Source organism: Schistocerca piceifrons, chromosome 9 (assembly GCF_021461385.2).
Source record: "Schistocerca piceifrons isolate TAMUIC-IGC-003096 chromosome 9, iqSchPice1.1, whole genome shotgun sequence".
Lineage (NCBI taxonomy): Eukaryota > Metazoa > Arthropoda > Insecta > Orthoptera > Acrididae > Schistocerca > Schistocerca piceifrons.
In genome coordinates, this window is record NC_060146.1 from 112,863,955 (window position 1) to 112,886,564 (window position 22,610).

At 38.9% G+C, this 22,610-nt stretch overlaps 1 protein-coding gene across 6 annotated transcripts in view; it reads left to right on the forward strand.

Annotated features, from left to right (window-relative positions):
• LOC124717258 (zinc finger protein interacting with ribonucleoprotein K-like) overlaps positions 1-22,610 on the forward strand; it is a 239,555-nt gene that overhangs the window by 98,354 nt on the left and 118,591 nt on the right. For all 6 annotated transcript variants that reach the window (XM_047244060.1, XM_047244063.1, XM_047244065.1 and 3 more), the window contains one exon: positions 6,413-6,532. In XM_047244060.1, coding sequence (XP_047100016.1) covers positions 6,413-6,532 — 120 coding nt within the window. The remainder of the gene's footprint in view (positions 1-6,412; positions 6,533-22,610) is intronic.

Sequence of the window (22,610 nt, forward strand, 5' to 3'; positions counted from 1 at the left end):
TCATCTCTGCCTCACACTCCTCTGTCGATTCAAACACTATACCTTTCTTTAATAGATTTGTCAATTGTTTTGTTATTGTAACATAATCTTGTACAACTCAATGATAGTAGTGGCTAAGCCAAGAAAAGATTGTAACTCTTTAACACCTTTTGGCACTGGGAAATTATCTACTGCCTCACTCAGCCCAGGATCTGGCTTAACTCCTCCTGAACTAATGACATGTCCCAGGTACTGAACCTGTGACTGTGCAGAAGAACATTTTTCTAACTTTCAACTCAAATTGCGTTATGAATGTGAGACAATACATTTCTTAATTATTCTGCCTGCTCTTCAATTGTTTTCCCAAAAATTATGGTGTTTTTTAGATACACGAGACACACAGTAGGGTTAAAACCTCTTAATAACAAGTCGACAAATCTTTGACAAGTGGTGCACACATTTTCTTAGACCAAAAGGCATGCACAAGAATTTATACACCACAGACAGAATCACAAACACAGTTTTAGGTCTGTCTTGTGTTGCAATCAGAATCTGATGATATCCAGAATTCATGTCCAGGGTGTTAAAGTATTTGCAGTTTTACACTCTGTCTAAGGTCACGTCAATATATGGCAGGGGGTAGGTATCAGGTGTGGTAACCTCGTTTACCGCCCTCATATCGGCACATACGTGATAGGCTTTTGTGCAGCTGATTAATTTGTTGGGAACAACAATGATAGAACGTGAACAAGGTCTTGCAGAGGGTTGAATTATCCCTGCAGGCACCTGCTGTTGAATAGTGTCTTCAGCGACAAGCTATAGGTGGTATGGTATTCAATAGCCTTTCTTTTTTATTGGTCTTGTGTCCCCCACGGGAATTTCATGCTGTGTGAGGTCAGTAGCTGGCAAACACAACCTTTCCTCAAACAGTTGTGCATACTCCTCGAAACTGGGTATAAAAGATTTTGCTCTGGCTCTGGACAGCCTGCCAACTTCTGCTTTAACTGATCTCTTAATGAAGGTGCTATCATGCAAACCTCCCTTACTGATTCTTTCTTTTAACCTGTTTTGGTTTTGCAGCTTTTGGGTTCTATAACCTCATCACCACTGGCCCACAGTTGTACTTTGTGGTATTTCTATATCCTGTTGACCAAAATTGTCAACACACTCAGATATTTGAAACCCGTTCCCTTAATCTCTAATTTACTAAAACCTCTTTTAACGTGTACTTGCAACTTGTCGAGGAAGTCATTCTGCTGGGCGATCAAATCGACCAGAAAGTCCGATCTTAGTGGTTCCTTGTCTTTGATATCAATCCAGGGAACTCTTCCCATTCCACCGTAGACTTTTGCAGTATGTGATACTTTTCAACACCCTTATGCACAACTTGGTTGGAGCTTGTGAGGTGGGCCCTCTGTCGCAAGTTCCTCGCAATTGTGATGCATCCTCACTGTTCAAACAGTGTACAGAATCATTGAATTGGACACAGAGCATGTTATAATCTATGACAACAAGATAGCATGTTAGAAAATCATTCCCTAAGATAACATCAAAGTCCTGTCGACATTTCCGTACTTCTTCCACATCAGAGACATACTTTTTCCTTTCAGGTGCAAGTCTGTTGTGCAGTTGCCTGCAGGAATTATTATCTCATGTCTAAGTCCACTTATATTGTAATGTGACAGTTTTAGTACATGCTTTTCGTTATTAGAAGCAAAAAGAACACTAATCTGAGCTCTGGTATCCACAAGAATTTTGACAGTTTTCCATCTGAGTGTGCCCTGTTACACTAAATTTGCCACCTCAGCGAGCTCTCCCCTTTTTATAGGGTTCATATATTTAATTGAGGGTGAGAGCGGGTGGCAGAACCTGCCCCACACTCGTTTCCGTATGTGTTAGTACCCCTGTTTGACTGATCATTTTTCTTGTTGCCTGCTGGCACATACCTCTTGAGGGAATTTGGCCACTTATTTTGTGGACAATGATCCTGTTTGTGTCCGATGGTAAGGCATCTCTTACAACAGGAGGCCCAGCAGCACTGAGCTGTATGTTTGGGCATCTTGCATCTTTGGCAATTCATGTCATTAATGAACACATGTCACACTTCACTGGCATGCTTGGGACAGATACAAATCTTCCCACTTCTTTACATAATAGAACAAGTTTGACTGCTACATGCAAGGAGGTGGGGGAGGCTACCTTTACCTCACTATCTATTTGTGGATTTATTCCACATATGAACACATGGTTTGCTCTCACTTCAACTTCTTGAATTATTATTTCTTCAATTATTGTTTTTAGTGAAATATTTCAGTAAAATTTTCATTCAATGTTTTAACTTCATTGAGTGTTCAAGTGGCCGCTGGAAATTTTGGTTTTTGCTATTTTGTGAAGTTTTGTTGGTATTGGTATTAGCAGTGGTGTAGTAGTGTTAATACAAGTAGTTGCTTTCTTAGTAGACAGAGAATTTCGAGACCACTATTGTTAGTTTTATAAATAGTTCTACTGGTGTGACTGAACTTAGATAATGTAGTTTCTTTTCACTAATTGTAAAATTTTACCATGAGTGAGAAGTGTGGGCTCTGTCGTAGGTTTGTGAGTATTGGGTTATGGTGTGGGATTTGTTCAAAATATTTTCATTGGGGAGAATGCAGTGGGGAAGCCAGTGGGCATTATAGTGAGATACTCTCCTGGGAATGCAGAATCTGTAGTAGAAATAAGTTGATAGAGGAGCAGCAGCATAAGATCTGTGGTTTTCGGGTGCAGTTACAATGAGCAAAGGAGGAACTAGATAGTTTGAGGGGGGTGAAGGATGGTAGGGAATGGGAACTGGCAGTCGCCAAGAAAGCTGCTAGGAGGAGGAGGAGGTATTCAGACAATTATACTTTGCGCATATACAACAGATTTGACCAACTGTCAGAGTTGAGTGGAGAGGATCCTCTTGTAGCTGTAGATGTAGGGAACATGCAGCAGTCCTTAGCAGTTAGGAGACCTAGGTCAGTTGCAAAGTCTAACAGGAAGAAGAAGGTTCTGCTAATAGGTAGTTCGCACAGTAGAGGTGTGGGTCAGCATTTGCAGGAAGTGTTGGGGACTGAGTACCAGGTCACCAGCATTATAAACCCTAGTGCAGGGTTGGCTCAAGTGACTGACAGCATAGGGGAGATATGTAGGAATTTTAGGAAGGAGGATCAGGTAGTGATAGTGAGTGGAGCAGGGGACAGTCTTGATAGGGACAGGGAATACGATGTAGGTGGTGAGCTGGTAAAGATAGCTACTCAAACTGGTGCCACTAATGTATATTTTGTGCAACTGTTTTAGCATCATGATCGACCTCATCTTAATGGGGCTTTTAGGCACGTTAACATGGGGCTGGAGAGGGTGCTGATGGCAGAGGGCATGGGTCACATTTCAGTGGTGCCACTTGGGTCTATCAGTTGATCGGGCTTCACTAGACATGGCCTGTACCTCAATAGTATGAGAAGGGGAAGCTGGCAAAGCTAAAAGGTGACAGTGTAGTGGATGGTGGTGGGATCACTCATGGAAAAGTTCCTGTAGTAGTTGGTGTTAGAGCTCCACCTTTTTAAGATTGAAGTCAGCTGCTTAAAGGAGGTCCCTCTAACTAAGGGCTCAGCTTCAGAGGACATCATGTTTCCAAGTAGAAAAGGAATTAGCATATTTCATCAAAATATAAGAGGTATTAGAGATCGAATTAGTGAACTGCTTAGAGATGTTGACTCTGAAATTATTGGTAGGTCAGAGCAGCACTTAAATAATTTGACAATTCAGAGGTTTCATTTACCAGGATACAGATTAGCTGGCTGTATTTCAAGGAGTTCCTTTGTGGGATGGGGGAGTGGCTGTGTACGTAAAAAAACAGTATTCCATTTGAGTCCATAGACGTATCATGGCACTGCACTGGACAGATATTTGAATGTTGTGCAGGGGCAGTTGAATTTAGTGAAACTAAACTTCTAATTGTTGTTGTTTATAGGTCCCCTAAATATGGCTTAGGAGAATTTCTGCTCAAGTTGGAGAGATACCTAATTTTTGACAACTCTGGCATAATGTTCGTTAGTTATCACTTCAAGCTGCTCCTTTAGCTCTATTTTTTCAAATGTCAAGATTCATATCTGCTGTTGCAGTAAAGTAATGTGATCAGGCTCATCCATGACTACAGCTGCAGCATTGGGAGCCAATCCAGACCTCTCTGCTGGTTGCCGAGTACATAAATCAGGCATGGTTATAAAACTGGGTCTTAGACCAGACAGGTGTACATAAAAGAGGTCTTGCTCTATTCTACGCAATGAAAAGATCCCTTGGTGGAAGGGTACTGGAGTTGTTAACAAGCAGAATGCATTGCAGCAGCATTTACGTCACATAGGCACCGGCGAAGGCAATGTCAACCTCAGCAACAACATGGTATTGGCAGCGGTGATGAAGGAGGTGACAGCATTGGAGGTGGCACCTGTGTCCATCAAAGTGATGTGGCTTGCAGTGGTCCAGCAGCTGACAGTGGCTTGCCTCTGTTTGTCTCAGGCAGCAGTGGCACATGGCTGATAGCGCACTAGCTGGCCCGGTTGACTGCTGTGGGCCCGGTTGACTGCTTTGGCAAGTGTGATTGGCATGCGAACTTATGCACGAGCACACCAGGCATGCATGTGGCACAGGCAGGCATGTAACCTGTGGCAAGCTACCGCATGGCGCATGTGTGTCTACCAGCTCATGTCAGAGAGTGATTCGCTGCTGCAGCCACTGTCTCGCTGGCCAAACTGCACACCCCTTGTGACTGATCTCTGCTTGCCCATTGGTAGGCTTTGAATCTTCGGAAAGCATTACTTGCTCAGCAGTAGCATGAAGTTTGTTCAACCCTGTGAGCGCAAAACTTTAAGATATATGAGAAGAGAAGAAATGCGTAAGGAATTATTTTGCAATCTCCCATACTCTACAAGCGGAGACTCCTGCCGAGTGATGTAACAGGTTGCTAAACAATGAGAGCGCACTAGGCCAGCCTGAAGTACCTTTATTATTCTTACAAGCAGAAACTGCTGTGTGGGGTCCACCCCCGGTGCTGTAGAGCTGCTTATTTGACATAAATCATTCCACTGAGCTGCAGTGGTAGCCACAAGAAAGATATTACAAAATTTGAAAAAAAGAAAGAATGATCCTTTTTACCCTTAAGACCCCTTCCAGTTGCACAGTGCCACAGTTTTTCTGTTCCCTTGGTTCCCAGCAGTGTGCAAAAATTACCTCACAACTTTCATCATCAACATCTGTTATTAATTTTGCTTTAGCCATTAACAAATTGCAGTATTAGTGCCAGTTGCTTGGTGTAAATTCTGTGCTCCGACTTTTTGTAAGACCCAGTCGCTAAGGACCTCAATGTCAATGAGACATTAAACCCTAATCTTCCTTTTGTAAGATGGACAGTGTTCCCATATGCTCACTTTCACTGTTTCGTAATGTGCTGAGGAATGTAATGCAGTGTTGATGTTCTCTCTCATGTAAAGACACTACCCTTCTCTATGACGTGAGATTGCATCCCCAACTGTGTGACTTGCTGTTAAACGAACTGTAGTTGTTGACATTTAATGCATTTGAACAAGGACATTATCTGCTGCACTGATTATAATATGTACATGTACTTTACAAATTTTCTATATGATGTTTCTGAACGCCATGCATATAGCTGTAATCACTTCCATAAAGGCATTTGTTGGATGCAAAACAAAGGAAGTGGACAGAGTATTTGTGTTTTGTCTGAAAGTTTGCTGTAGTCTAGTGCTTGTATTGTGTTTTGTGGTCTTCAGTCCAAAGACTAGTTTGATACAACTCTCCATGCTAGTCTATCCTTTGCAACTCTCTTCATATCTGCATAACTATATCCATTTCAACCTACTCTATGTATTCATGCCTTTGTCTCACTCTGCAATTTTTACCCCAACCCCTCTGCAACCAAAAGTGTTGACTGCTTGATTCCCCAGGATGTGTAATATCAACCAATCCTTTCTTTTATTCAAATTTTATTATAAATTTCTTTTTTCTCCAGTTCAGTTTAGTAGCTCCTCACTAGTTATTCGCTGTAACCACCTAATCGTCAGCATTAACAACACATTCCAAACAAATCTATTCTCTACTTGACTGAGCTGATTGTTTGTCCACATTTCACTTCCGTAAAAGGCTACACTGGAGACAAATACTTTCAGCAAAGATTTCCTAATGCTTAAATTGGTATTAGATATTTGCAAATTCCTCTTTAACAGAAATATTTTTCTTGTTATAGCCAGTCTATGCTTCCTTCAGCCATCATTAGTTACCTTTCTTCCCAAATTCCTTCTCCTAATTTGCTCAGTATCACATGATTTCATTTGACTACATTGCACTAACTTTGTTGTGCCTCTCATCTTATGAAGCATTTTTTTAAAAACTGTTCCAGGAATGTTCAGAAGATTTTCTCGGCCCTAGCACTCACAGTATTGTGGAGGAGGAGGAGGAGGAGGAGGACGACGACGACGATGAGAAAGACGAGGATGCAGTGTGTGAGGATGACTTTGAGGTGAGTCATGTTCCCGATGCCATGTCAACCACTGTTGTTGACAGCTGTGTACAACTGAGGAAGGTCAAGCTTTGTATCACATACAGTCCGATGTATGACCAATGGCGGTTCGTGCAGGTTGAAGCCTGGATGGGGACTGCATTGCTGCCAGTTCTGAGTTACAGTTGCATTACATGAATACATGTATGTTGCGCTTGAAGAAAGCCTATATCCTGAAAATAATGCCACGTGCTTGTTTATTCAGAATTTGTCACTTATCACCAACATTAGTGATGATAACTCGCAAGAAATGGAATAAAAATTCACTAAATAGCTGACTAAAATCATGTTTAATGCTCACATTGGCTACGACATTCATAGCAGAGTGCTAAGAATGCTACTTAATGCTGATTGGCTGTCAGAAAATGCGTGACATAGATGTGCAGAATGTGCTTAGCGTACCTGCCACCATTTGTGGCCTCAACTATAGCTGTTGAGTTTTAAATTTGCTTGTGAACCTTCGTGCTAATATAGTCTAGTGAATAGGGAATTTTAGCAACAAAAAAGTGCATCACTCAGTGCATCATATGTCATATAATGAGGTGTGTAGTGTGTTTAAAAGGTTCTCATATTTGTATTGTAGACAGTACTGCCAAAGCTAGAAAGAAAATGTCCTATAAATCTGTGTCTGGACATAAATACTTATCGAAGTATGAGCTGTTTTACATCTCTCTGGAGTGGACGCTACACAGTGGTGCAGACTGTCTTCCTGCTGATGTTAATTGCTCATTTCTTGTTGAATCTGTCTTAGTTCATACAAGGGGAACTCACAGCCTGGTGCTTCTTCATATTTGTAGGATTTGAAGCTCATTGCCAGGGCATCAGTTTCCTAATAGAGTGTAACAAAACACACAAACACAACTTGATAAATTTATCTTTAAAAATTATAAGAGCTCCAGTTGCTATTAAGTACAAAACATTTATTATTAGTTAATGTAATCGGCAGTATCTCAGCCCATACTGTAAAAGTCTAGCACTTGCGGAATTGCTGTATTGAATCTCAATTTCTTTTTACTTGTTCCCCGAATTTCATATTTAGTACCAAGTAGAAATGTTAGTTATCAAATATTGAATCATACCTTTAATAAAAATAACATATGTTTGCTTTTAATTATGTATCACATGCATTTAAAATAAAATTTGTTACAGTCATCAGAAATGCATTACTGTTTAATGAAAAAAATTTACATTCTTCAGTGGTAATGAGCTTCTTCTTCTTCTTCCTCTGCTGCTGCCAATCCAGTATTAGACCGTATGACCAATTCTGGCCTTACCATCTCATCCTTTGTCTTCCGACAGACCTTCAACCAATAGGATTGTATTCTATTATTTGTCAAGGGATTCTCTGAGGTGATGTATGCAATAAGTGCTTTTTCCAATCCTACTCTCCTTTTTCAGTTAACAGCTGTGTCACCAGTTCACAATAATGATCAATCCCCATAAATAGAAAAATATTTTATTGCCCATTTCACACTTTGCATTTTTGCACCAAATTTCAATTCACTGTGAATTCTGTCATTTTCATTCAGTTATTAATTAAAATGAAAATATGTTTTTTTAAAGTTTGTTATTCCATATTTGTTAATAAACATTTTTATTTGTTAATAAATGTAAACTTTAAGTCATAGTAAATAAAGGTGCAAATAATTATATTCAAACCAGCAACTTTATGATTACTAGAGTTTCATGGTATGTGCTCAGCTTGTAGTGACAGGATTAAAACATAACAAATGTTTTGTACTTAACAGTGCTCAGCAGTCTTCTAATTTTCATTGGCAATTTTTTAGAGTTTATTTGAGATTTTCACCTTACTGCTTTAGGCATTGCATTATATACTGTAAGTACGAGGGGGGTATCAAATGTGAACGGGCTTTTTGTTCCTGAACACTAACAGGTGGTAGGACTAGCCCTGCGCTTCTGCTATGCTTAGGCAGAACCGTCAGAAGTGAAGAGAGCATTCTGTTAGATATTTCCTGCCGTTTCATCAGTAATGCTCATGATGTCTGAGCAACAGGTGCAACCCTCTATTGCACAATGCATAATTATCATATTTCTTGCTCGTGAAGGAGTTACAGCAGTGGAAATTTGCCAAAGATTGACTGCACAGTCGGTGATATTATCAAGGATGCGTCTGTTTGCCTGGCATAAGAAGTTCAAGGAAGGACAAGAACACAGGAAAATCAGCAACACAGTCACTGTCCTTGGACCAGCATTACAGACAAAAACATTCGTACGGTTAAAGGCATTATTGACAACGCTCAACAGGCGAGATTATCAGAAATGCACAAAAAAGTCAGAATCGACTATGGGAGCTGTCGAGCAATCAACATACTTTTCATTTCCGTAAAGTATGTTCCAGATGGGTCCCTTAACTTTTGACCAAAAATCTGAAATTGAGACGTTTGGAGGTCTGTCAGAGATTTACAGCAAGGTTTGCAGAAGAAGGTGATGCATTTTTGAGTCAGATTGTCACCTGCGATGAAACATGGGTTCACCACTATGCTCCACAATCAAAACAAGCCATTAAAGAGTGGCAGAGGAAAGGGGAGGCAAGTCCTCTAGCTACAAGCCCTCAGTGTCAGATTACACTTCTGTTAATGTATTCTAAGACAGCTAAAGATCTGTAGCTCACAGCTTACATTTTATATATGGATGAAACTAGGGTCACATTTATTGACAAAATAAATTACTGCAATAGCCATGTGTGGACATGTCTTTGAACAATTGTGAAAGCAAGCCATCAGGTTCACTTTAGTATCAATGATTGAATAGGCATTGAGAGTGACAGACTCTTAGAACCATATACTTTACCACACTATGTAAGAGGTGTTCTTTAATGCCCATTTTTCTGCAAGAAATTACCCAGGCTGCTGTTGTTATCCTGCAGAGAATAATAACTGCAGCCTTTTGCAATTGAATTATCATTATTTTTGTTGCAAAACTTGTTTCACTTAGTAGTAGTAGTAGTAGTAGTAGTAGGCATACTCAGTCAGGGTGTATACGACCTGGAACAACCGGGAAAAACCTGGGAATTTTTTTGGAATTCCGGGAATTTTTCATTGTTTTAGTTTTCAGTTAAATTTTTGGGATTTTGACTGGTAAGAACCAATACTCTAACTAAGAATATTACTGTATTCCACTTCTGCAGAATAATACTGCAGGAACAAAACATGAATGAGATGGGAAAAAAATGAAAATAAAACTTAAGTCACAAAGGAAATGCGCTGTATACAACAAAACACAGTGCTCATACAAGCATCTGCCAACAGCAAAGTGTGACAAAACCTTTAGGAAGACTATGCAATGCTTCTTAACAACAAATTGCCTCCGATGAGCGTGACGTGACAACTGTTTACATTAGATTCGTTTTAATGCAAGATCTTTTAATGATTTACGCATACGAACATACGGCCTTCCTGCATCATTGTAGCTGCACCAAGTGCAGTGACACCTGTTATCTGAAGCTCTCTGGAAACTGCTGAACCGAACCTATTTCTAACAGGTCACAGGAAAATATTGTGAATGGTGGTTTGAAAAGTGTTACTTTGAAAGTTAATTTCCTTTTATGAAAGATGAACTATGTGCGAGATTGTACGACAAATTTTTTAAGTCACAGAGCGTTTGACTCTCATTTAAAAATCAACTCTTTGGGGACGGCCATCTAGAAGAATTTCTAGCCCAGAAGATCAGACATTTACGTCGTTATTAAAATTTTACTGGCACATTTATGTGATGTATGTTAAAGTGTAACACGCGGGAAAAGAGATCAACATTATATGTGGAAGCTTAGCTTCTCTTGCAGCTTATTAATCTTCAAGACCAATATTATATGTGAAAGCTTCGCTTTTCTTGTAGCAACAATCTGTATATTAATTTAAACCATTAACTTTCCTTATTTGTGTGTTTGCGCTACTTAAGAGTGACCTAGCTATTGGCTGACTACATCACATGTCCTATGCTGTCATCAGCTGGTGAGGTCACGTGACATGAGCTGTGACTGGCTTACGAAAGTGCATCACTATCTCGATTTCAATGCTTCGGAAAGTAATATGCGGTGTTTGGTGGAATTTGAATTTATACTTTCATAACATGAAAATATGCAGCATACATGTTGCTGCACATCAAAGATCTTTCTGAAACATGTTTTTTCCCCTGAGTCTCATTTTCTAAAGTGCCGGGTAATTCTACGTCAGTGTATAAAACCATAAACAATCAAAGGATTGATAAGTTTTACAGTGCCGAGGAAAAGTATATTGTCACTTAACATGGAAAAAGTGTATTTTCATCTGGGAGAAAGTGTATTTTCAACCGGAAAATCCGGGAATTTTTTTTCCTTGTCCATGTATACACCCTGTCAGTGGTCTAAAAAATAGTAAAAATAGAATTGTTTGTGTTACTGTAAATATTTAGTTTTGAGAGAGACATGGAAACAATACAATAGAAGATGAATGAGTAGCTTTGAGAAATGTAGTAGTGAAAACAGTTGAGAATCAACTAAGTAAAAGTCCTAGATCTAGTAGAAACACTTTGATAACACAGGAGACATTGAATTTGATTGGCAAAAGGAGAAAATATAATAAGCAGGTGAAAGATTTTGCAGATGCCTAAAAATGCCATTGACAGAAATTTCAGAAGGTTAAGCAGAAATGGCTAGAGCACAGATGCAAGGCTGTAGAGAAGTAGATATCACGGGCACAGATAGACGCCACCTTTAAGAAAATGAAAGAGATGTATGGAGAAAAGAGAGGCAGCTGCATGAATATCAAGAGATTAGATTGCAATTAAATGAAAAAAAGCTGAAAAGTGTAAGTTATGGAAGTAGATGAAGATTAGGTGGAAACTATGACATTGTGGTGAGAATTTGACAGACCGTTGAAAAACCTAAGTGGAAACAAGACCCCTGGAGTAGACAATATTTCCTCAGAATTAGTGAGACCTAGGGAAAGCCAACCATGACAAAACTGTACCACCTCATTCACAAGATATATTCCAGGTAAAATGCCTTTGAGAACAACGTGATAATTCCAGTTTCAAAGAAGACTGTGGCTGACAGATGTGAATACTACTTAACTATTAGTTTAATAAACTGTACTTGTGAAATACTGATGAATTACTTACAGAAGAATGAAAAACTGGTAGTAGCCAACTTCGGGGAAGATCAGTTGGGAACACACAGTGCAATATGGGCCTTGTGACCTATCTTAGAAGATAAGTTAAAGAAAGGCAAGCCTACATACACAGAGTCAGTATATTTTAGAGAAAGCCATTAAAAAATGTTGAGTGGAATACACTCCTTGAAAATTCTGAAGATTTCGTGTACAAAATACAGAGAGCAAAATTTTATTTACAACTTGTTCAGAAGCTACAGCTATAAAGATAGGGAGAGTAGAAACACATGAAAGGGAAATAGTGGTTGAGAAGGAAGTGAGACAGTGCTGTAGCATATTGCATATGTGCGTAAATCTGTATATGAAGCGTGATCAAAAAGTAACTGGAATTTTTATTTTTCTTAAAGAATCTTCATTTATTCATCATCAACATCCACTTTGTTCCCTTCGAAGTAATCCCTTGTAATACACTTGTGCCAATGCTTTTTCCAGTCTTGGAAGCCCTTCTGGAACTCACTTTTCATTATGGTGTTCAGCTCCTTCAGTGATTCTGTTTTTGTCTCATCAGTGGTGAAAAAATGATGTCCTTTCATGGTTCTCTTTGGCCTCGGGAATAGAAAGAAGTTTCAGGGTGAATACGGTGACTAAGGCAACATGATTTTTTTTTTGCCAAAAAATCACAACCAGTGAGGTGTGAGCTGGGGGCATTAAAGTGGCCCAGTTGTCCATGAGTGGTTTTGCAACAATTCTGGTTGTTTTCTTTGGATACCTTCATCCAAATTGCTCATAACTTCTAGAAATTATTCATTATTGACCGCACAACCATAAGATAGGAACTGATGATGCACTATGCCATTGTAATCGAAGAAAACCGTGTGAAGAGTCTTGACACGTGATCGAACTTGTTGAATGTTTGTCAGTCTTGGCTCTTCAGGCAGTTTCCATTGGCGTGATTGGACCTTAGTTTTGACATCACACCCATATACCCATGTTTTGCACTTCATCAGCAATACCCAAGTGATGTCTATGTGACATCATTTTTGCTTGAAATTCAACAATTTCAGAACAAACTTTGCTGCTACACATTTCATGCCCAAAAATGCAAAATATTGCTTGGCATGAGCCTGAGGATATGGCAACATCATCAGCAACCTTTCTGATGGTGAGTGGGCGGTTTTCCAGAACCATTTTCTTTACTTCTTCCATACTGTCATCAGTAATTGATGTGCAAGGGTGTCCAGGGGAGTTGTCATCTTGAATGTCTTCTTGACCCTCTTTGAAACGTTTATAGCACCAGTAAACTCTTTTCTTATTCATAGCAGATTCACCAAAAGCCATAATCAACAGTTTGAATGCCATGCTGCGCTTTATTCCATTTTTCAAACAAAATTTAATCAAATTCTTTGATCCACCTGTTTGAAAAGTAAAAATTCGCTGAGCATTCAGAAACACATGTAACCTTTCCAACTGTCAACAGTCAACTAAATTTTCAAAATAGCAGAAACTGAAAATGTATTATATCAACAACATGTATACCAACGAGGTACAAAAAAAATTTGAAAATCGAAAATATAAAGCCTGCGAAATCAAAAAATTTTGTTACATTTTGATCACACCTCATATTGACCAAGCAGTTAAGGTAACCAAGGAGAAATTAGGAAATGGAATTAAAGTTCAGGAAGAGAAGCAAAAAAAAAAAAAAAAAAAAATTGATTGTTATTGACATTATAATTCCAGAGACAATGAAGGACTTAGAAGAGCATGTGAGCGGAATGGGTAGTGTGTTAAAAAGATGATTGCAGTTGTCTTGAACAAATGTCCATGAGGTTAAATGGACATATGTGTTACTTATATACAGCTACCATTAGTGATGAAACAAAGTACATCAGATAACAGTTTTTCCAATTGTGCAAATGCAAAGCTGAGATGTTTTTTGCATCCAGTGGTGGTCTGATCCTAGACCAAAATCGATCGTCTCTAATATACTGATACACTAAGGCATGTCTTAATCTTAAGAAGAGATTCTAAGGTAAACATCAAAGAGGTGTATATTCAAAATAGAGAGGCAGTGTATGCGTTTACAGCATTTTGGGTGGCAGTGAGATGCCTCAAACGCTCTCATGGCTCACTTGGAATTACTTGGAAGTGATGTCAAAATGATGTGTAAGCATAAGCCTTGTGTGCATGCCATGAACAGTATCTCTCTGGGAGGTGTCATACTGCATTTCGTATTTGATTGCTTCAGTATTATTACTTGTGTGTTACCATTTCAAGGCAATGATGTACTGAAGAATTGTCAAAAATGTATCATTATTAGTACATTTTGTTATCATCAGATGTCAGTTGATGACATCTGAGCATTAAAGACGTTCGAAAATGACTACATCAAACTTGAGACCCCATAATGCAGCAATTTGCCAAGGTGTAGTGCCCAGAAGCGTCAAGATACAGTAGTGGGTTTATGGCCCACTTTGTCCACTATTTCGTACGTTCTGTAATATTTGATGTTATTTAGGAACACAGAAAGGAAGTTCATATCAATGTAGGTTGAAGTAGTTATTCAGAGATGAAGAGGCCTGCACAGAGTAGACTTGCACGGACAACTGCATAAAAGCAGTCTTCAGAATGAAAACAGCAACAGCGACAACAGTTTTTCATGCTAGCACTTTTCACTTGTTTGCAAACACAAAATTGTGATTTATCACTTGCTTTTGGGTCTCATACACTTTATATGTGTGCATTGGCTGTTGTGCAGGCTCTTCTTGACTCAAGCATCTTTGGTAAGTTTTAAATTTACTGCATGTTGCAACTGCACTTAATCTAGGATTAATAGGACAATGTCTGCAGGTATCAAGTGGTACTCAAACAGTCACATGACATTTCATTCGAGTGGCACGAGTGCAAGCAGTACATGGGAAGTTGAGAGCTGGCTGCAATAACAAGCTAGCGCTCTGCTCAAAGTTAAATAAGTTTGTGCAACATATGAGAAAATAAAGCCTCCCACTGATGTACACAGTGGAAACTTGTATCATGTTTCAACCACCTTATAATAAGGGTTCTCATACAATATATATTTTAACTTCAGTACCCCATCAAAATATATTCAAATATAATAATTTTATGTATATTATGTCGTGAGTAAATATAAAGGCCCAAAAACCATATTTTTTAATATCGTAATACCATGTGCCAGTGATGGGAGTTGTAAATGTTAAACATAAAATGTCAATACTTAGCTTTGCTAGTAAGATGACATAGTCATTCTCACAAATTATGCTTTAATGTCTGAGACAAAAATTATACAGTGCCCAAATCAGTCCAAAACAATGACTAAGTCAGCAACCAACAAATCAGTACTATCTGCCTTGTACCCTCTGCCACTGACGTATTTATATTTTCTCAACAACTCTTCTTATGCATTTCTTTGTAAGAGTATTAATCACAGTTTTATTACATATAAACAATTTCATGAAATTGTCCTGGTTCTATTGAGCATTGCTGAAGCTGATTTAAACATGAGAGAGAGAGAGAGAGAGAGAGAGAGAGAGAGAAATAGCTTGAAAAAGAGGCTTGATAAAATTCTATCATGCCCTGTTTTCAAGATATTTTTCTCACTCTTTGGCATCTTATGCATCAATTGCAGGACTCAGTGGAACCAAGAGCAGCTCTGAAAATGTCAAACACAGCTGTGAATGAAACATCAGGAACAATAAAGTTTCATGGACATTGACCACACAACTCAGAATATTCACCACCAAGTAAGACAACCAGGTTGTGAAAGCTGTCATTGTACAATTTCATAAGAGATTCTACATCTTCATCACAGCTCTGCACTTCACACTTAAGTACTTGGTAGGGGGTTCATTGAACCACTTCACACTATTTCTTCACCTTTCCTCTCTCAGACAATGTTGTTGTTGTTGTTGTGGTCTTCAGTCCTGATACTGGTTTGATGCAGCTCTCCATGCTACTCTATCCTGTGCAAGCTTCTTCATCTCCCAGTACCTACTGCAACCTACATCCTTCTGAATCTGCTTAGTGTACTCATCTCTTGGTCTCCCTCTACGATTTTTACCCTCCACGCTGCCCTCCAATGCTAAATTTGTGAGCCCTTGATGCCTCAAAACGTGCCCTACCAACCGATCCCTTCTTCTAGTCAAGTTGTGCCACAAACTTCTCTTCTCCCCAATCCTATTCAATACCTCCTCATTAGTTACGTGATGTACCCACCTTATCTTCAGCATTCTTCTGTAGCACCACATTTCAAAAGCTTCTATTCTCTTCTTGTCCATACTGGTTATTGTCCATGTTTCACTTCCATACATGGCTACACTCCATACAAATACTTGCAGAAATGACTTCCTGACACTTAAATCTATACTCGATGTTAACAAATTTCTCTTCTTCAGAAACGCTTTCCTTGCCATTGCCAGTCTACATTTTATATCCTCTCTACATCGACCATCATCAGTTATTTTACTCCCTAAATAGCAAAACTCCTTTACTACTTTAAGTGTCTCATTTCCTAATCTAATCCCCTCAGCATCACCCGATTTAATTTGACTACATTCCATTATCCTCGTTTTGCTTTTGTTGATGTTCATCTTATATCCTCCTTTCAAGACACTGTCCATTCCGTTCAACTGCTCTTCCAAGTCCTTTGCTATCTCTGACAGAATTACAATGTCATCGGCGAACCTCAAAGTTTTTACTTCTTATCCATGAATTTTAATACCTACTCCGAATTTTTCTTTTGTTTCCTTTACTGCTTGCTCAATATACAGATTGAATAACGTCGGGGAGAGGCTACAACCCTGTCTCACTCCTTTCCCAACCACTGCTTCCATTTCGTGCCCCTCGACTCTTATAACTGCCATCTGGTTTCTGTGCAAATTGTAAATAGCCTTTCGCTCCCTGTATTTGACCCCTGCCACCTTCAGAATTTGAAAGAGAGTATTCCAGTTAACATTGTCAAAAGCTTTCTCTAAGTCTACAAATGCTAGAAACGTAGGTTTGCCTTTTCTTAATCTTTCTTCTAAGATAAGTCGTAAGGTTAGTATTGCCTCACGTGTTCCAACATTTCTACGGAATCCAAACTGATCTTCCCCGAGGTCCGCTTCTACTAGTTTTTCCATTCGTCTGTAAAGAATTCGCCTTAGTATTTTGCAGCTGTGACTTATTAAACTGATAGTTCGGTAATTTTCACATCTGTCAACACCTGCTTTCTTTGGGATTGGAATTATTATATTCTTCTTGAAGTCTGTGGGTATTTCGCCTGTCTCATACATCTTGCTCACCAGATGGTAGAGTTTTGTCATGACTAGCTCTCCCAAGGCCATCAGTAGTTCTAATGGAATGTTGTCTATTCCCGGGGCCTTGTTTCGACTCAGGTCTTTCAGTGCTCTGTCAGACTCTTCACGCAGTATCATATCTCCCATTTCATCTTCATCTACCTCCTCTTCCATTTCCATAATATTGTCCTCAAGTACATCGCCTGTTCTATAGACTCTCTGTATGCTCCTTCCACCTTTCTGCTTTCCCTTCTTTGCTTAGAACTGGGTTGCCATCTGAGCTCTTGATATTAATACAAATGGTTCTCTTCTCTCCAAAGATCTCTTTAATTTTCCTGTAGGCAGTATCTATCTTACCCCTAGTGAGACAAGCCTCTACATCCTTACATTTGTCCTCTAGCCATCCCTGCTTAGCCATTTTGCACTTCCTGTCGATCTCATTTTTGAGACGTTTGTATTCCTTTTTGCCTGCTTTGTTTACTGCATTTTTATATTTTCTCCTTTCATCAATTAAATTCAATATTTCTTCTGTTACCCAAGGATTTCTATTAGCCCTCGTCTTTTTACCTACTTGATCCTCTGCTGCCTTCACTATTTCATCCCTCAGAGCTACCCATTCTTCTTCTACTGTATTTCTTTCCCCCATTCCTGTCAATTGTTCCCTTATGCTCTCCCTGAAACTCTCTACAACCTCTGGTTTTTTCAGTTTATCCAGGTCCCATCTCCTTAAATTCCCACCTTTTTGCAGTTTCTTCAGTTTCAATCTGCAGTTCATAACCAATAGATTGTGGTCAGAATCCACATCTGCCCCTGGAAATGTCTTACAATTTAAAACCTGGTTCCTAAATCTCTGTCTTACCATTATATAATCTATCTGATACCTTTTAGTATCTCCAGGATTCTTCCAGGTATACAGCCTTCTTTTATGATTCTTGAACCAAGTGTTAGCTATGATTAAGTTATGCTCTGTGCAAAATTCTACAAGGCGGCTTCCTCTTTCATTTCTTCCCCCCAATCCATATTCACCTACTATGTTTCCTTCTCTCCCTTTTCCTACTGATGAATTCCAGTCACCCATGACTATTAAATTTTGGTCTCCCTTCACTACCTGAATAGTTTCTTTTATCTCGTCATACATTTCATCAATTTCTTCATCATCTGCAGAGCTAGTTGGCATATAAACTTGTACTACTGTAGTAGGCATGGGCTTTGTGTCTATCTTGGCCACAATAATGCGTTCACTATGCTGTTTGTAGTAGCTAACCCGCACTCCTATTTTTTTATTCATTATTAAACCTACTCCTGCATTACCCCTATTTGATTTTGTATTTATAACACTGTAATCACCTGACCAAAAGTCTTGTTCTTCCTGCCACCGAACTTCACTAATTCCCACTATATCTAACTTTAACCTATCCATTTCCCTTTTTAAATTTTCTAACCTACCTGCCCAATTAAGGGATCTGACATTCCACGCTCCGATCCATAGAACGCCAGTTTTCTTTCTCCTGATAACGACGTCCTCTTGAGTAGTCCCCGCCCGGAGATCCGAATGGGGGACTATTTTACCTCCGGAATATTTTACCCAAGAGGTCGCCAATATCATTTAATCATACAGTAAAGCTGCATGTCCTCGGGAAAAATTACAGCTGTAGTTTCCCCTTGCTTTCAGCCGTTCGCAGTACCAGCACAGTGAGGCCGTTTTGGTTAATGTTACAAGGCCAGATCAGTCAATCATCCAGACTGTTGCCCCTGCAACTACTGAAAAGGCTGCTGCCCCTCTTCAGGAACCACATGTTTGTCTGGCCTCTCAGCAGATACCCCTCCGTTGTGGTTGCACCTACGGTACGGCCATCTGTATCGCTGAGGCACGCAAGCCTCCCCACCAACGGCAAGGTCCATGGTTCATGGGGGGGGGGGGGGGGACAATGTATGACAGAAAAAAAATACTTAAATATTTCCATGTGAGCTCTGATTTCTTTTATTTTATTGTGATGATCATTTCTCGTTATTTTTATAGGTGTCAACAAAATATTTTAGCATTCAGAAGAGAAAGTTGATTGAAATTTCATGAAAAGATCTTGCCTCAACAAAAAATGCACCAACTTGCCTATCACATCTGTGACAATCTCTTCCCTATTCTGTGGTAATACAAAATCAGCTCTCCTTCTGTGAACTTTCCCAATGTCCTCTGTTAGTCCTGTTTGATAGGTATCCCTTACTGCCCAGCAATACTCTAGAGGATGGACAAGTGTAGTGTAGGCGCAGTCTCTTTATTGAATTTGTTGGATCCTGTAAGTGCTCTGCCAGTGAAATACTGTCTTTTGTTTGCATTTGCCACAACATTATCTGTGTGATACTTCCAATTTAAGTTGTTATCCATAGGTATTTGTTTGAATTGACAGCCTTTAGATTTATGTGATTTACCGTGGAACTGAAATTTGATGAGTTGTTTGTAACATTCAAGTGAGCGACTTCACATGTTCCATTTTTTAGAGTCACTTACCACTTTTTGCACCTCATAGCTATCTTGGATAAATCATCTTGCAGTTGGTTCTGATCTTCTGATCACTTTAGTCCATGGGTGGCCCAGGGACCAGATCCAGCTCCCAATTGGTTTCAGTCTTTTTCACAGAAGAAATTTGTGGAAGAGAGTGTGAGGCATTCACATAATATTTCTCCTGGGATGCATTTTCAGATATTTCCACTGATGCATGGCATCCCTTGGGTTTGCACCTCATGACACAATTTTTCTTATTCCATGCACAATGCCAGTTTTACAACAGAAGTTTTTAAGACAGCTTTTGTAAAGCATTATAAGTAAAGAAACAATGTGCTTGATACACAAATAAATGTAAACATGAAGATGCAGTGAACATGAATGAATGCACTCTCAGAGACATGTTTTTCAGTTTGTTGGTGTGGCATGTGTGCAAAAGGATGTTGTGCATATCGGTCTTGTTCACTTAATGTGCGAGGAGCACTGTTGTAATTTTATGTGACAGCTTTGATCATGTATTTTCACCAAGATATTGAGGATAGGCTGAAGTCACCACCAACTATAAACGTATGAGTGGGGTACCTGTTTGAGAAGATACTCCAGTTTTCTTTGAACCTTGAGCAACGGTATCATCTGAGTAAGGGGATTGGTAGGAGGAATCACTTATTAATTTATACTGGTTCTTGTGAAGTTCAACATAATAATTTTCATACTCATTAATGACTAATACTTGTCCATATAAAAAGTCAATCAATATCAGACTAAATTTAGAATCAAATTCAGTGTTTGTAAACAAGTTAAACTTTCTTTAAAATTTTAGAATTTACTCTATGTAAATGTGAAAGTGGAAAGAAGAATTCTCCAGAGGATGTTGGGACTTCGAAGAACAGGAGATGGTCAGTACAGGAGACAGCTGAACCCTGAACTGTATATCCCGTTAGGGAGAATCTCGGACACCAATAGAAAAAGAAGGAGCGTGTTGTTTCAACACATCCATTTAATGGACAACTGGAAGTTGAAACTAAAGATAAATCAGTTTCTTGTGAACAAGAGAACCAAAGAATACGACATCTGAAAGAAATGGAAATACAATAAACAGAAAGTTACAACAGAATAACTTCTATGTAAGAAGGTCAAACTCTCACAGATTTTTGGGACAGAATTAGACCCATTACAGAATCATCGTGGGCAGAAGAATGAAGAAAGTTGCAAAATATGAGAATGAAGAAATATTGGACAGGCATAAAGACCAGAAGAAATTAAACTGACTTAAATTAATATGGGCTTTTAAAGGCCAAAATGAGAAGAAGAAGAAGAAGCTGTATTTACAAAACCATATTGCAATGCAGAAACCCTGCAAATGCAAATTATAAATTGTAAATTGTAAAATACAAATGCATCAGGCTCTACATAATTCAAAGTAAAGTATATTTTAGTACTGCTCAGTGTGTCAGTTACATATCAATATGTGCTGACTTTCCTTAATTTGTTTTATTGTCTTGTATAGAAAAATAAGTAGGTTATACAATATATACAGGGTGTTTTCGTAAGAGCATGCAAAAATTTAACAGGACATAGAGGATGCTCCACTGAACAATTTGAGGTAGGGAACCTGGGGTCAGAGAAGCCAGCTTGAGGAGATAGTAAGAATAAAATCACATTACTGTGTACTTTTTCTGTACATTACTTACAGTTACAATGAACCTACCTTTCGTGCTGTATCATACAAAATGTGCTGAAACTGACGGCCAATCACCCTCAATGAAAACATGACATCAGCGAACAAGATTCTGGTGCACCCTGACAGATATCCCTGGTGTGTTTTGAATTGCATCATAAGCAGCGAAAGTTCTGGCAATTAATTCCATCTCCATATCCACTGGGGTCTCATAAACAAGTGACTATAGATATCCCCATTGGAAATAATCAAAGGGATATAGGTCAGGTGACTTCACAGGTCATGGACTATGACCTCCCCTTCTAATTCAGTGACTAGGAAATACAGCATTGAGATGATAGTGGACATCCATGCTAAAGCAAGGTGTTGGACTGTCATGTTATATCCACATTCTCTGACGAACAGCCAAGGGTACATTCTCCAACAACTCAGGTAAAGCTTGTAATCTTCCCCTCCCTCCTTTGTTGTTGCTAATGACTTTATGGTTAAGTGTTTTCATAAGATTCGAGAGGAGTAAGATTTACGATAAACTTTTTACTTATCTTTTCTTGCACAGTTGGCTCCAGTATTTCATGTGATTCTTGAAGCTGAAATTTGCACATTTTAGGTCCTCATGCTCCAATTGATCTAGATTAATTTGAAGAATGTCTTTGCAGAATTTTTGGTTTTTCAATGTTTATTTGTGTCACATTTTACTATATCACATTGTCTTTTGAATGTTCGCATTATCAAAGCCGAAATTACATTGTTATTCCAAAATATAAAAACACGTCCAATCACATCAAAGGCATGCCCATTACTACGTCACTCTGTGTTAATAACAATATTCTATAGGCTTTACAATCTTTCTTTACAAATGAATTTGTATTAGTTTATTATTAAATAAAACATTCTCGGTTTTCAAGCCGTGTCAATTCGAATAAAATCCTAGAGCTTTCAATGACCATCTTCGCCATCCTCATCAGGAGTTCACTGATTGCCGGGGCTGCTATGGTTTCTCACTTGTATAGGCATGATGACATCATCAGCAGCCAATCAGATAGACCCACTGTGGCATGCGCGCATAAATTGACCTGGGCAGTTAGTGGAGCTATTGCCTGTGGCAGCACCGGTGACATCAGGTGGTGCCAGGGGCAGGTGCCACATTTAAACTACTGCTCCCGCATCACACATCTGTCTTTGCTTTCTTTCGAATTCCAGTGCCTGCCCCCATGCCCTCCAAGGACACATAGTTTATTATTATTATTTTATAAATGAATCCAGAAATAAATATAATAAACAGTACTAGACTGTGTAATTAAAAATAGAAATTTTAAGTGTGCCAAATATTTCGTAATTTCAAATGTTTCTACAAATAATAATAATAATTTTAATCTTAACTGTACATCCATAGCTAGAGCATATTTATTGTAACAATGAAAATAAAATCATTCCTTTTCATATTGCATATAAAATTATATGA